At 36.4% G+C, this 16517-nt stretch overlaps 1 protein-coding gene across 9 annotated transcripts in view; it reads left to right on the top strand.

Annotated features, from left to right (window-relative positions):
- LOC115453254 (filamin-A) overlaps window positions 1–16517 on the top strand; it is a 108060-nt gene that overhangs the window by 84541 nt on the left and 7002 nt on the right. For all 9 annotated transcript variants that reach the window (XM_037439182.1, XM_037439175.1, XM_037439187.1 and 6 more), the window contains 11 exons: window positions 641–781; window positions 1318–1487; window positions 1873–1998; window positions 2419–2532; window positions 2885–3073; window positions 3333–3435; window positions 3854–3996; window positions 4387–4495; window positions 4738–4902; window positions 5748–5987; window positions 15413–15603. In XM_037439182.1, coding sequence (XP_037295079.1) covers window positions 652–781; window positions 1318–1487; window positions 1873–1998; window positions 2419–2532; window positions 2885–3073; window positions 3333–3435; window positions 3854–3996; window positions 4387–4495; window positions 4738–4902; window positions 5748–5987; window positions 15413–15603 — 1680 coding nt within the window. In that variant the 5' untranslated portion in view covers window positions 641–651. The remainder of the gene's footprint in view (window positions 1–640; window positions 782–1317; window positions 1488–1872; window positions 1999–2418; window positions 2533–2884; window positions 3074–3332; window positions 3436–3853; window positions 3997–4386; window positions 4496–4737; window positions 4903–5747; window positions 5988–15412; window positions 15604–16517) is intronic.

Raw genomic sequence — 16517 nt, 5'->3', positions numbered from 1 at the left:
GAAAGACCAAGTTGTTATCTACTCTAATATCAATTGAGTGGAAATTATAAGTAATCTTATATTTAGGTTAGATTTACAAAATAGAGTAACAGATGTGCTGTATATTAATATTTATATTAGAAGTAATTCGTTTTACCTTCCTATTATCGTATCTAAGAGCCCTTTTTCCAAATTCTATCTACTAAACGGGTTCATAGCGTGTTTTCTTCACACACTCTGACTAGGTTTGACTGCACTGACAATTTAAAATGCATTGATTTTAAATTGTCAGTGCAGCCATTCGATGACGGGTTTACCAACCCGTCATTAGGCGCACATTGAACACGTATTATTTATATTACAACTGTAGTTCTTCTAAGAGCTTCATCATCCTTCAAGATACCGACATCTGATACATTCCCTCTAGCAAAATTCTGAGATTTTACGGCCCTCAATATTATTTAACATTTTTCATTTCTTTCCAACTAAATCATCATATATTCGCTGTCTTTATCAAAAGCGCTTTCCTCCACCGTATTTTCCTATATCACAATAATTATATTTTAGTCTTTACTAGCATCTCATTTACCGTCTCTTTTCAGCAGATGGTTTTAATATCTCTCTTTAGCAATATCATCTCAAATCCTCAATCTCTTTCCAGCGGAAGTCAAGATGCCGAGCGGCCACATTGACCAGCCTGTGATTGAGGACAACCGAGATGGTACGGTCAGCATCAAGTACGACCCTCGCGAGGAAGGTGTCCACGAGCTGTACGTTAAATATAATGGAGAACATGTCCAGGGTAAGTTGTGATTTTTTATCTGGTATTTATGTTGTTCTGGAACCATTTTAATGATAGAAGATACAGGTTACCAGCAATTATTATTCGTTTTTCTCCAAAATCTGTCGAATGTAGAGTGTATTTCTTAAATAGTAAAGAAAAAACTATAATGAATTGTTACAAAATATGTAATATCATATTCGTCGTAAGGGTCACCATGTTATTCATCTACTTTGGATAATTAGTGTTAATTTCTAATTAGACAGATCCCATGAGATCAGGCGAGGCTTTAAGCGAAGGCCATAGCGAGTAGCTATGTGATGATAAAGCAAAACATTTACTTTTATTGATTTACAACATGAAAGTATTATCAAAAGCGGCCTTAGGGGAAGATTTGGATGACTTTTTATTTACTTTTGGTTTTACTGTGGTACTTTTTTTCTCGTACTTTTTTTTTACTTTCGCCTGGGAGCTCGCGTCGTTTAGGGCTTCAATTGAGCATCACAGTATTATAGGATTATATTATTTTTAACTTACTGTAATATTTTATTCATCAGGATCCCCCTACAAATTCCACGTGGACTCCATTTCCTCGGGGTACGTGACGGCATATGGGCCTGGATTGCTCAGTGGTGTCAGCGGTGAGCCCAGCCAGTTCACCATCAGCACGAAGGGCGCTGGTGCTGGTGGACTTTCCATGGCTGTTGAGGGTCCTAGCAAGGCTGAGGTAAATATTTAGATACTTTTTTACATTTCCACTGGTAGGAGGTCTCTATTATGTGGCAATCCGCCTGGGTAGGTACCACCGAAATGTCTATTTCTGCTGCCAAGCAGCAGTGTGTTGTCACAGTTGTATTCTAGTTTGAAGAATATTGTAGCCAGTGTAACTACGATAAGACTTAAGATCATGTCTCAGGATGGCGAGCGCAGTGGAATACCAAATAATACTTTGTAATTCAAGCGTACTGCATTACCAATAAGAAGCTCTATATGGGAATCAAAGGTCTTGCGATCTACAGTCTATACATTTTCCATTAGTACAACGTCAAAAATAACTATTACTAAGACTTCAATTTTTGTACCTAACTGTTAACTATTGTATATCTTTCCAGATCACATGCCACGACAACAAAGACGGCACTGTCGCTGTGTCCTACCTCCCCACCGCACCTGGAGAGTACAAGATCACCGTCAGGTTCGGGGAGAAGCATATCAAGGGGTCACCGTTCTTGGCCAAGGTGAGTTTTATACTAAATATTTTTTTTAGGATATCGTGAGTCATTACATATGTATGGTAGACTAGGGATCGATCTATTTTACTGACTTACAACTGTTTTCAGTAAACTATCCCAATCTCAATCTTTAATCTGATTCTGAGAATGAACCAATCAAAGCAGTCTATTGTAAGCATGTCAAAAAAACTTTGTTATGATTGGTCCATTTTTGAGATGGATCGAAAAAGCGATTGGGATCGTTTATTTTTATATGCAACTTCTTTAACGTGATTAAAAAATAATAATAGGATATAATTCTATATGAATAAGTTGTGACTATAATTAAATCTAATGATAACTTATATCCGACGATTGTAAGATCAGCTCTGAAATGTATAATAAAGAGTTCATAAATTAATATATTACAACTCTTTTCATTTCCAGGTGACCGGCGAGGGTCGCAAGAGGAACCAGATCTCCGTGGGTAGCTGCAGCGAAGTCACCCTCCCTGGCAAGATCACCGACAATGACATCCGTAGCCTTAACGCTTCCATCCAGGTACGTAGTCCAAGGTGTAGAAATAAGATCACTGCAGATTTCATTTATAGGCATTCTGACTTTTTAAATTTTATCGATTATACTGTTTTTAAATTTAATCATGTGGTTGATATCAATTTCGTAGTATTTATAAGGAGCTTAAATGCTAATATTAAATCTTTTAAGTATATTTGTTATATAACAATGTCTACTGCTTTGAAATGCTCTCCAAAAAGGTACGTATTAACTACTCCTAAAATATATGGTGTATACTCAGTTAATGCAGCCCAGAATAATTTTGAAGACCATCAATAGACGAACCGTACGGAAACACTAAATAGTTCAAACTCCTAAAAATCCTTTTACATTTCAGGCTCCATCAGGCCTTGAAGAGCCATGCTTCCTGAAGCGTCTTCCATCAGGCAACATCGGCATCAGTTTCACTCCTCGTGAGGCTGGCCAGCACATTGTCTCCGTGAAGAAGATGGGCGTGCACATCCAGAACTCACCTTTCAATATTACTGTCCAAGCTCAGGAAGTTGGTGACGCTAAGAAAGTCAAGGTGAGGATTTGGGTCTCAGCTAAAATATAATTTAACAGGTTTCTAGTCGTAACTAACATTTCCTATTGAAAACTCTATCTTATCTTAAAGCAACAAATTCTATCGTAGTTATAATATTCTTCTTAAATATATGTTTTGTAAAATCACATTTCTTCGATACATATCGATCAGCAAATATAATTAACAGGTTTTTGTGTAATTTCCAAAAATAATTTACCCCAAATTCTATGTTGATTCATCACACTTCTCTCGTATGCAGGTATCTGGCAGCGCGCTTAAGGAAGGCAAGACCCAAAGTGAGAATACCTTCAACGTGGACACTAGGAATGCTGGATACGGTGGTCTCTCACTCTCCATCGAAGGTTTGTTAGTTTATTATCAAAATATATTTGTTCGAGAGTGTATTCAATTTGTAAATATATTTTGGTATTGTTTTGTTTCTTTTAAAGTATTTTCTAAAATGTCAGGTAGAAATATAATTTTATTAATGATTATAATTTGTTTCACATAATACTTACACAATTTTTTACGAATTATCATTTACACCCTTTTCTGCAACAACTAGTTGATCTTAATATTTCAATAAAATGCAAATTGTACTTTTTTATTTTTGTATGGAATTTCAATTTTAAGTATCTCTGTACAACCAACTTCGTTGTATTATAGACTCCCACCACTTTACACCGTTCATTAAGATTCACATAAACCTTCACAAACTAAACTTTATTACAAATGAAATACGTCACAATATTTAACACAAACCGATCCTTCCATCACCAGGTCCCAGCAAGGCGGAGATCCAGTGCGCGGACAGCAAGGACGGAGTGCTCGGCATCAGCTACAAGCCCACCGAGCCTGGCTACTACATCATCAACTTGAAGTTCGCTGATCATCATGTTGAGGGCTCGCCTTTCACTGTTAAGGTTATTATTTACTAGTTTTTGACTGCGGCTCCGCCCGCGTGAATTTTTTTTCCGGAAATAAATATTTTCCGCGATACAAAGTATAGACTGCTTACTTAGTACTCAGTGTTTGTGTTAAAATTTTTGATGATATAAATTGACGTCTTTATATTTTATTTGCTAATATAAAGCCGTAAAAACATTTTTTTAAGCGATGATCAGTATTTTTTTTTTGTATCATTTATTTTGATTTAAATGTAAAAATACAATTCATGAATTTTCAAATACCACATACTGGGGACACAATATTTAAATTTCCCAATGATACTCAAAGTACTTCGCACATGCGTAAGATCACCTGCCTAAGATTGATACCTTCTTTTATTTGACTTCATGAATATCCCTATCCAGGTGACTGGCGAAGGCAGCAACAGACAGAGAGAGAAGATCCAGAGGCAGCGCGACCCCGCGCCTCTCACCGAGGTCGGCACAAACTGCAAACTCACCTTCAAGATGCCTGGTAAGTACTCAAACCATAACCTGTGAAACAAAATTATCGGTACTTATAATTATTGAAGATCCTACCAGGCGATCCAACTGCTCACAATTCTAAACCAACTGCAAACTCACCTTTAAGATGCCGGGTAAGTTCTTACACCATGAGCTGAGAAGAAAACAAAATTATTGTGTTTATAATCGGTAAAGATCCTATCAGGAGATCCAATGGCCCACAACCCTAGTCTAACAAAAATATTTTCCTAGGTATCACATCCTTCGACCTGGCCGCGACCGTCACCAGCCCCGGTGGAGTCTCCGAGGATGCCGAGATCCAGGAGGTGGAAGACGGCCTCTACTCCGTCCACTTCGTGCCCAAGGAGCTGGGCGTCCACACTGTTTCTGTCAAATATAGGGAGATCCATATCCCCGGTGAGATTTTTATCCTGCTTAGGGGGCGTCACTTTTGCTTTTTCGTTTTAGTCAACATTGTACAAGAAATTAGTTCCATATTTTTCCACAAGATGGTGCTGTTTTTTATTTTTCTAGTCGGGGATATAACCTTTAGATAGTAGGATGAACAAGAGCAGTGGGTTCGATTCCCAGTGTACGCACTACATGAACTTTGAACGTATGAATCATTAAAGCTTGTTTGCAAAGAAAGTGGGATTTTTTTAAACTGTATACACAGAGTATTATTTGAGTAGAAATATTATATATAAGTATTAAATCATATAAATACCATAAAATATCACGAAAATGTGTCACGTTCCAAGATCCACCTTTGTATATGCGGTTCCAATAGGCCGGCTCAATTGTGTTGACTGGCGAGGGTAATCATCTCTCGTCAGTCGACATTCTATTGGACTTCACTCCACTTACCATCAGGTACAGCGGGGTCACATTGACGTGGCCGGTTAAAAAAAATAAATAAAGCAAACTATTACTACTTTATTTGATTGACAAATAATGTAGGTAGTATTTTTTTAAACTAGAGATGAAGTTGTGAAATTTCTCTTACCGGTCAACAGACCGGTAATACGTTGTCAGTAAACATACTGACAACGTATTTTTCACTATCTTCCCGGAACTTAATAGCTAACATTGGAACCTATTTCGAAACACATTAATACCTACATTTAAAATAATAAAAGGTATCCTTACCTTATTTAATAAAAAAAAAAAAGATTTTAGTTGACATTCCGCTAACTTCACCGAAACCTTCCAAATTCAAATTGATACTCATATCTATTCTAAATGTTAATATCTTCCCCCAGGCTCGCCCTTCCAATTCACCGTCGGCCCACTCAGAGACTCTGGCGCCCATCTCGTCAAGGCTGGTGGTTGCGGCCTGGAACGAGGCGAGGCCGGCAGGTTCAACGAGTTCAACGTCTGGACCAGAGAGGCTGGCGCGGGACAGCTGGCCATCTCGCTCGAGGGTCCGAGCAAGGCCGAGATCGACTTCAAGGATAGGAGAGATGGATCTTGTGACGTGTCGTACAAGGTCGATGAGCCTGGTAAGTGAGAGATTGAATTATTTATAACTTGGGACCGTTTTTAAGAAGACACTGACGTCCATTTATTCCCGAAAGGGTAGGCAAGGTGTAACTATGGCACCCACTTTTTACCAAGTGTGTTCCGTCCTGTCTCTACATCGGGTACGAATTTCATACTCCGGGCTGATTGATGGTAAGCAGATAAACCCATACAATATAGACCCGGGATTCGAACTCAAGACCTCAGTTATTAAATTAAGCGACAGAGGCCTTGTTGTGATTTATTTAAGCTTAATTGGATAGTTAAAAAACACACATAGACAATACAGATCTTTCAAGACACGTATAAAAACAACCCGAATCACCTTTTTCAAAACGTTCGAAACTTAAATAATTAACACTAAAAACGCGAAACATTTAAAGTACGTTCTAAATTCAAATAATTCACGAGGTGTTTTATCGTGGGCGCATCGCAATCACCAATTCAAATGACCGCCGCCCCCGCGACCATAGCGAACGCGAAAAGGTACACAAAAAACCACTGAAATGCACTTCATAAATAAATCGTGTTGTTCCTTATACGAATGTGGACCACGCCTACTGGCGCGGTGGCCAATCCTGAACCGCTGGACGTCGCGCGCCGCGATATTTACTGCAGACCATTTTGACAGCTCGCGTTTTAGAGTTCCTTGACTATGGTCTTATGGGCAAAGGAAAAAAGAAATAATGCCTCGATTTTATTATTAACGATGTATGAAAATTATTAATGGTTATGTGTTGGTGCGAAGAATAATCGTCTTAAATAAGAACTGTGAAGTCATTTATTTTATTTACGTTGCACGAAAAGGTACTTAAGACTTATGAAATGAATTATGGCGATATTAATAACTTTTGATGACATTCTAGATGATAAGTGTCTTAGTACACGAAATCTTGATATTATCCAGTATTTTTTTGCATATCTAAAATACATTATTGTTTGTTCATTATGTTGAAACATTGTAAAGTTTTTATTACATACACCCATTAATAATAATTATGTGTTGGTGACATTTCTAAAATATAATACGATGTTATTTGTTACAATTTTTCTGTCCTTAAATACGGTTCGAAACGTTATAACGTTTCAATTGATTTAATTTGACGGAACTCATAATAATTTGCCAAAAGACATGCAGCCAGCATGGTATTTTTTATTTTTTTTTGAGTGTCGCAATTCTTTTTTCAAAAATCCTCGCGTAATGGTTGTCGCGTTTTCTTAGTGGCCAGTGATTGCACCGATTTACGATATACGTTTTTACTAATGGATGTCGTAACTCTCACGAAAAATCCTCACCATTTTTTTGCCCCATTGTCTTGTACCAAATTGTACGGATTAATGTTGTTTAATTCGAGTATACTAAGTTAAGGCTTTATTAGTTTTTAAAAGGCAAAGGAAGCTTGAATATTGTGCTATATTTAAAAATGCATTTTAAACAGCCAGTAGTAGGAACTATTATTTAATTGATATGTATTATAGAATAAATACTAAATTGAAAACGATAAAACTTCTTATCATCATATTACCATTTTTAATTTGTACAGAATAGAATCTGAATAATTATTGATAAATAATTAGTCAGATTTCCATATTAAATCATTAAAACAGAATTTATTAACATAATATTAATATTACCGAGCGCGTGTTACTTAAAAGTCAATTTTCATTCCTCCCACTAGCATTTTGTTAGAGCTGCATTTATAATGACACAGCCGTCTGTATTTAATTACTGTTTGATTATTAGGGTGAAAATAGAGATTGTGGTTTCTATTTTAAATGCATAATTAATAAGTTGGAATGATATAACAAATTAAAAGGCAATTTTTGTGCATACCTTTCTAGAATTAAGATTTTCCGGCCTAACTTTTGAATCCTGGTGGTAGGTCTATCATATGTGAGAGTCCGCCTGGCTAGGTGCCACCGCAAGGTCTATTTCTGCCGCTAAGTAACAGTGTGTAGTCACGGTTGTGTTCCGGTTTGAAGGACATTGTAGCCAGTGTAACTACAGGATATAATGAGACTTAACATCTCATGTCTCAGGATGGCGAGTGCAGTAGAATACCAAACAATACTTTGTAATTAAAGTTGTTGAATGGTGTGTCTACTGTTTATGGGCGGTCGTATCGCTTACCATCAAGCGAAAGGCAAGCGCGTCTCGTCATTCAAAGCAATAAAAAAAAACTTTTTCCTGTAATTTAATCAAACCCAGGATTAAGTTAAAATCAGCTGATGTAGTTATTTTGGATTATTGTCATATTGAACTGGTGTCTTCATTGACAGTGTCATAAAATATTGTTTATAGAAAGCCTCTAATTATACTAGTTGTTGCTCGCGGCTTCGTCCGCGTCAAAAACCTTTCCTCTACAAAAGTTCCTAAATCTCTAGCAATTTACAGCCTGTACGATTTAGAATCAGAATTAGATTAATAATAAATAATATCAGCCTTGTATTATATATACTGTCCCACTGCTGAGCACGGGACTCCTCTACTACTGAGAGGGATTAGGCCTTAGTCCACCACGCTGGCCTAGTGCGGATTGGTAGATGTCACGTACCCTTAAAATTCCTATAGAGAATTTCTCAGGTATGCAGGTTTCCTCACGATGTTTTCATTCACTGTTAAAGCAAGCGATAATTCACAAAGAATACACACATAACTTTAGAAAAGTCAGAGGTACCCTTGGGATTTGAACCTGCGGACATTCGTCTCGACAGACCGTTCCACACCCAACTAGGCTATCGAATCATAATCAAATTATAGAATTATATTCTATTATCATGGAAGCAAATAACCGGAATAAAAAGTAGCCTATGTTTTAATCCAGGACATGGGCTAACCGCATGTAGTATCCAAATCCGTTCAGCTGTTTCTGTGTTTACTCCTAACAATCAGTGGCGAAGGATGACGTTTTTCTTAAAGGAATCGAATACAACATGAGTAGTAATATGCATAAATGCGGTGCAAATCGTTTTAAGGATAATTAGATTTTACATAAGATACGAAAGGGAAGGCAGGAATCTGGTTATATGGACCATTCAACGCTGCAAACAATCAAACATTTTCACAAACTTTCGCATTTATAAGTAAGAAGTGAGATAAGATATTAAGTAGTAATATTAAATAAGATAATTACAAAATCTATACTATTATATAAAGCTAAAGAGCTTGTTTGTTTGAACGCGCTAACCTCAGGAAATACTGGTTTAAATTTAAAAATTCTTTTAGTGTTGGATAGTCTATTTGTCAAGGAAGGCTATATAATACAGTATTAAATTATTCCTAAACGATTGTACATTATGCCAGGCGTAACTACATAGTTTGATATCGTTAAACAAACCAGCATATAAAAATACAATGAATTACCAATACGTGTCCCTATTCCTGGATTTGGAGTCTCCCTTTGATGTCTTACATTTGAGTAAACATAATAAATCATAGAGAAAAGTAATCAAAACTGACCTTACAATAGAGTTTGGAAATATCCTCTTAAAGACATTGTTAAAAATCACAAAGTCTGCTAGTAATCTTAGGCAGAGGAGATGATGGGTCTAGACCAGTGTTGCGCAAACTTTTTGTGTTCAAGGTACATACAGGAAAACAAAAATTTGGACGTACACCAGAAATTAAAAATCAGTTTTAAGTAATATTAATCATCATTTATTATTAATCAACAAACATACACTTTAAATTACAGTAAAGGTATGCGAAAGATACATGCCTGTTTACCCTTACTTATTTACTAAAAATCTAATTTTTCATATTATTATGGCTATTAATATTATTATTTTTTTAATCATTTTTACGTACACCCTAAACTGCCCTTTCGACTATTTTTATCATCTCCATCCATTGGTTGTCTGGTAGAGATCGCTTCGAGTGATAAGACCGCCATTTGTACCACCAATGTAATCTTTTCCACAGTCTGTATACAAATTTGTCTTTTTCTTTTACATTTTCGATGTACAAAAAAGTTTTAAATAAATAAATAAAAATATGTTTATAAGATAACCTTATTTTCCGACACCAACTAATGACCACGGTACACCAGTGTGCGGCGGTACACACTTTACGGAACACTGGTCTAGTGTGTAAAGAGATGTCGCCGGTTCCTTCGTGACTGGACCTGACCTGATCGATCATCGATGTCACAGCAGAGTCACACTGCGTCTGCTGTTTAGTGAGGTGAAGCTTAAAGAAAAGCTCGACCAGCAATGGTCTCGCTGGTGGTAGAATATGTCTTATATCCGCCCGGATAACGATCACCGTACACAAGGTATTAAAATTTTGGTCTATATTGGTCCAAGTAAGTGTGTCGCGTTCCGGGATCAGCCTGTGTATATCGGTTCCAAAAGGACGGCATAATTGTGTCGACTGTAGAGGGGTTATCATCTCTCGTCAGTCGACATTCTATTGGACCTCACTTCACTTACCATTAGGTGAAGTGGAGTAACTTTGCCCTGCCTATAAAAGATTAAAAACAATTCCAGACGGTCCATAATTATGCCGACCTGCGTAATAGTTTCAAAACAAAGTCGCCTTGCAATAAACGTTTACCTACAACCCTCGCAAAAACAACTAATCACAATACGGACAACAAATCGCTAGCAATAAATCCAAAAAGCAAAGAACCTATCGCAAAAATCAAATTCGTCCGATGTTTTTTCACCGGCCATTATTTCGAATGGTCAATTAAAATTATTCTTAAACACCAGAAGGCAGGAATGCGCCCGCAAAGGCCCCCGTCCATTGTGTTCGAGCTGGTAAAAAATGTCGCGCGTTCGACAAAGAAGCGTATGGTTTTTTTCCGCCGCATACTTGTTAAGTGTACGCCGATTAGGAACCGAACTATCTCGGGGACGAAGGTCGAAATGACTTTTTATTTTTAAGGGAAACTAGAAAGCCATTTGATAAGTGATCCGTCGTAGTGATCCACGTAAGTGTCGGGTTTCGAGATCAACCTGTATGTGGGCGAATAGGCCGGCATAATTGTAGCAATTGGCGAGGAGGAATCTCCGTCAACGTTCTATCTGGGTCTACTTCACTTAGCATCAGGTGCAGTCACTTTCGCGTGCCAATACAAATAACTCCGATACATAACACCTGCATAACTTAGAGGTTAATGAGTAAAGGAAATATGGATTAGAAAAGTGAGAATTGATAGCTTCAACAGCCAAGTACTAAGAACTAAGCTAAATTTTACCTTACCTCTAAGTTGAGGAAATATCACAGAGGTTTGTTTATATTGCTTTGAATAGCGAGACGACTTTACCGTTGGCTTATGGACAGTGATACGTCCGTCTACAAACAGTAGAAACACCATCCAACACCTTGAATTATAAAGTATTATTTGGTATTTCATTGCGCTCGCCATCCTGAGACAAGAGATGTTAAGTCTTATTATGTCCAGTAGTTACACTGGCTACAATGTCTTTCAAACCGGAACACTACAGTGACTGCACACTGCTGCTTGCCGGCAGTAATAGACAGTTTCGAGTCTCAATCCCTAACGAAGTCGTAAACTAAATTAACATAGCCTATTTCTTTATCTGTAACCGGCATTATACTCGATTCTGAGATAGTCGTACCGCGGTCGAGTTGAGTCTCTACTAGTTATTGCTGTTATATTGTGTTTAAGTCTAGCAAATAAGGTTTTCATTCAGTGCTTAGAGACGTCTATTACAATATATTACCTAAAATTCAACCCGGGCACTTTAGTTTTGCGTATTGAGGAATGGTTAGTTTTATTGACTGAAGTTTGGATCTAATTTAGGATACTTTTGACTTCGTAGCTTAAGCATGCGACTTAACCAAAGTGAGCCACAAATCTCGGCATATATTTACAACGATAATTTTTATCCTCACTTTGCTTTGTTTCTTTATTTTTTTTTTTATTTATCCCTTAGTAAAGATAATGAACAGTATTATGATTGACCAATATTTGTTACTTCCCTCAAAAGTTTTATTATTTTAACTACGTATTTGCTTATATATGTTTTTGTTCTTAATCATTTGTAACTTTGTTCTTATTCGGAGGTGGGTGCAGTTAACTGCGATAGTTAGATTAACTAACTACTGCAGTTAGCAACTATCTATCGTATCTATTTCATGTATGTTTTGTGCCTAATAAAGATTATGCTGTATCTTTCCTGCGGGAAATCATGGCATAAAAGTCGGTTCTTTTGGAAGGCTTGCGTGGGGATCCAACACGTAGAGGCCCCTTTAAGATACATTACTCTAGTTGGGGTTTATAAACCTTGCAAGTACTCCTTCTGTCTGTACTCATGGAGAAAATATAGCCAACAACAGCGGTTGCAAGGTACAGGGACTATTATATAAAGATTATTATTATTAAAAGAAACACTTTAGAAAACTGTATAGTTTTTATACATAAGACCCACATTAACAAAATACGCGACAATTTCCTTTGAAACGGATATATCAATTTTCCCAAGACCATAGAATAAAAACATCCGATTCGAACTTGGGACTGATCTTTACAAATGATATAACACAACAGCTGCAAACAGCGGCAAAAACATGATACACGAGTTTTTGCCCGATTAAAAACGTTTAATAAGAAACAGAAGGAAACGGGCCGGGCATCGAACCCCGTAACATGTCAATATCATCACTTTGCATACCGGCTACATCATTATTTGAACCACTGTGGGAGACGGGTGATGTCGTGTGTTAACTATGATTTAAACTGTCGGTAAAATTATTAAAACATACGATTACTAAGTCATAAATGATCAGAAAAATTAATTTTTCGTTAAATTAATATTTATTCAATAATGGTTTAGCATTTTTTATGTGGCAAAAAAATAAATGCAGCAGTAGCCTAATTGGTAGTAAAACGGACTGCCGATACGAATGTCCACTAGTTTAAAACTTAAGATCACAACGATCTGACTTTTATAAAGTTATGTGTACTCGTATATTCTTTGTGAATTATCGCTTGCTTTAACGGTGAAGGGAAATGTCGTGAGGAAACCTGTATATCTGAGAAGTTCTCTATAAGACTCTTGAAGGTATGTAAAGTCTGCCAATCCGGACTAGGCCAGCGTGGTGGACAAAGGTCTAATGCCACTCAGTAGTAACAGAGGCCCGTTCCTAGCAGAGGGAAAGTGTATAATGCAAGGCTGATTTTACATTATAATTAAGTAATAGATTCGTATTTCTAATAAAATGATATTGTATAAATATATGTAGTTTCTTGTATAACCTTTTGTTAGACTCATGATTGAATTTCGGCTGTTAGTTTGAATGGTACCTACTCAGTAAATTTCTGGTTTTATTGATTCTATATAATTTTAATTTTAATAAATATGACGGTATATTTCATGCTGCTTTAAAAAATTGGAAACTGGTATGTATAATTATTAAGAAAGCTTTTTAAAATTATTAAAAGGCAGTGTAAGTCCAACATCCATGCTTTTTTGTATTTTTTTTATAATGCAAAAATATAGATTTTTTGTTTGTTTTTTATTATTAATATTTATAACAGTACTGATTGATATGTTGAAAATTATATAATTTATCTTTGTATTTTTCATGAAACTATTTTATACAGATTTTAAATAAGGTGGTCGAACACGATTCCGTTACCTCATAAATAAGATTGATTGAAAAACAATACAATAATATTCAATTGGTAATATGCTCTACATTAACCGATGGTTAAAGATAACAAACAACACAACCGACCCCGCCAATTTGGAAAACAAAAGAACCGTAACAAAAAAACATTTTTTGTATAACAAGGTAAAAAATTTGTTGAAAAAAGTTCCGTTTCCAATGCAAATAAATCTGTAACGCTATACCACCGGAGAGGCGTACTCGAAAAAATAGAGAAACACAGACGAAGCCGCGTGCACGACTTAAGTTATTCAGATTGCATGTTTGTAAGTTTTTTCATTGATTTAAATCGTGTTTTTGTATCAGAGTACAATTTATTAGTGTATTTGTCGGATGATCTGAAGAATTTGAATGTGGTTTTCTTTTTGCAAAAGCGGCGATGGCCTAGTTGGTTGTGGAATGGACTGCTGAGACGATTGCAGGTTCAAATCCCAGCACACACCTCTGATTTCTCTAAAATTATGTGTGTATTCTTTGTGGATTATCGCTTGCTTTAACGGTGAAGGAAAACATCGTGAGGAAACCTGTAAACCTGAGAAGTTCTTTATAGGAACTCTAGGGATGTGTGTAGTCTACCAATCCGTACTATGCCAGCGTGGAGGACTTAGGGCTAATCTCTCTCCGTAGAGGACGCCTGTGTCCAGCAGTAGGACAGTATATAATAATAACGTTTAAATTCTGTTTTTGAAAATGTTTTGGTCAATAATTACAATTAATTAATTTCCATAATTTCGAAGATTGAAGTAGTTGACGTCTTGATTGCTCATTACATAGTAGAGAGCCGTAACTAGCAGTGGTAGAGTATATTTGAGTGTAATTTGAATTTAAAGCATTATTTTTGAATTCTTGTCCATCAACCTAGATTCGAGAACACGATTATTCCTTATTATAGTTCAACGATTTATGAAAAAATGTATACTTGAAACGTGCCATCAAGGTTCTGCTTTAGCTATTAAGAGACTTCTAGCGACGTTTTTAAATCTCAATTATATTTGGTACATTATAAATTGACCCGAATTATTTTGTCTCGTAAAATGTGTTATCATCCCTGCCATAGAACACCTATAGTCTGTTCAGAAAGAGAACCGTCATGGCCGAAATGTGAACTAACTTTCGATTTTTACATAGCAACACTTCCTCGCCTCTCGGTAAATGTTAAACTCATTGTCATGTATAGCTTTGTTATAAATGATCTTGCGTGTTATTTTTAGGGATTTTTGTATAGAAACATACCGAAACTAAACAAAAGAGGTAATTAAGCACAGTAGCGACCTCAAATCCCACGACGGTTCTTGTTCTGAACAGACTATACAGGGTCGTTTCGACATTGCGTTTCTAAATGAAACCATATACTTATCATCTTGGAAATAACACTTTACAAAAATTAACATGAACCATAGATGTAAATGAAAAAAGTGTATGTTTCGAACAAAATAATTGTTACTAAAAAGTAAAAAGTAATTATAATTTAACGTGCTCTTACGCCACTACTACTACTCTAAGAGAATTCGTCGCGTCAACATCATACTTTCAGTCAGAATTACTCTCACGCACACGCTATATTCGCTCTAAACTCCAAAATGATTAATAAATCAAAAAATTAAAACCAGGATTTTTGACGAACATATTCGTTATTAATGGATGATTTTTGGCACAATGTCAGCAAAGGTGAAGACGAGTATATGGTTTCATTTAGTAACGTAATGTCAAAATGATCCTGTATGTTCTTGTTTTCTGTCCAAGCCTTCATACGATAATTTTTTCCAGGTGAATACCGCATCGGTCTCAAGTTCAACGAGCAGCACATCCCAGACTCTCCTTTCAAGGTGTACATCTCTCCAGCGGTGGGTGACGCGTACCTGCTGGAAGTGGCCCAGTTCCCTGACTCAGCGCAGGTGGACAAGCCCACGCAGTTCTACATCAGGATGAATGGGGCGAAGGGCAGCTTGGATGCTAGGGTGAGTGGGTTCATATAGATGTAATCTGAGTCTTTCATTCCCGAAGGGGTAGGCAGAGGCGCAACTGGTTCACCCAATTTGTGCACCGGTCATATTCCCTCCCATGATGTAGAGGACGAGCCTATCGCCACATCGGACACAAATTTCAGACACCGGGCTTATACTGTAGTAGATAAACCCAATGCTTGACCCGGGGTTCAAACTCGAGACCTCAACACCATCCTTGACGACAAAACTGTTTAACTCTTATTAATATAAGATCAGTTATTTATATTGATTGTTTAAACAAAACTCTTGTTTGCTTTTTGTTCCCAACGACATAATATACAGTAAATTTTTCAATAAAAATATTATTATAATTATCAATATTTTTATTTGCACGTAACATTAATACATAAAAATAATAATTATTTTTATAAAACTAGATTTCGTATGTGCCAGCAATAACTTTATTAAAAATATTATTAAAAAAGAATACTTTCTCTTTGTACAAATGTAGTAGGTTCTAGCTCCGTAGAGGACCTCACTTGAAACAAACCAAAAACAAAGGCAAAACTTCTCATCCCTTTATTAATTTTTATGGCACGTCGCGAAAACTTGCCACAGTATTCATCGCTCTATGTGATAAAATATGAAATTCGGCGAAGATTTATTCGTAGGGGCGGTCACGCGTCGGTTTTATTGCGTTTTTTGTCCAACGAGTGGACATACACATGTGTTACTATGATTCATGTTTAAATAGTGTACTTTGAAAATTAGGTTATACCAAAGACATTAAACAGTATAGGGAGTTATACTGCAGTGCTAAACGCAAAAGTGGTATGTCAGGGAAACCTTATTTCGAGAATTCGAAGTTTTGTAAATATACTTTTGTATGTAAAACTGAGATAGAGAAACTCTTTTAAGTTTTATTT

Source organism: Manduca sexta, chromosome 3 (assembly GCF_014839805.1).
Source record: "Manduca sexta isolate Smith_Timp_Sample1 chromosome 3, JHU_Msex_v1.0, whole genome shotgun sequence".
Taxonomy (NCBI): Eukaryota; Metazoa; Arthropoda; class Insecta; order Lepidoptera; family Sphingidae; genus Manduca; species Manduca sexta.
The sequence above is the reverse complement of the archived record's forward strand: the minus strand, read 5'-3'. Positions and strand labels throughout refer to the sequence as shown.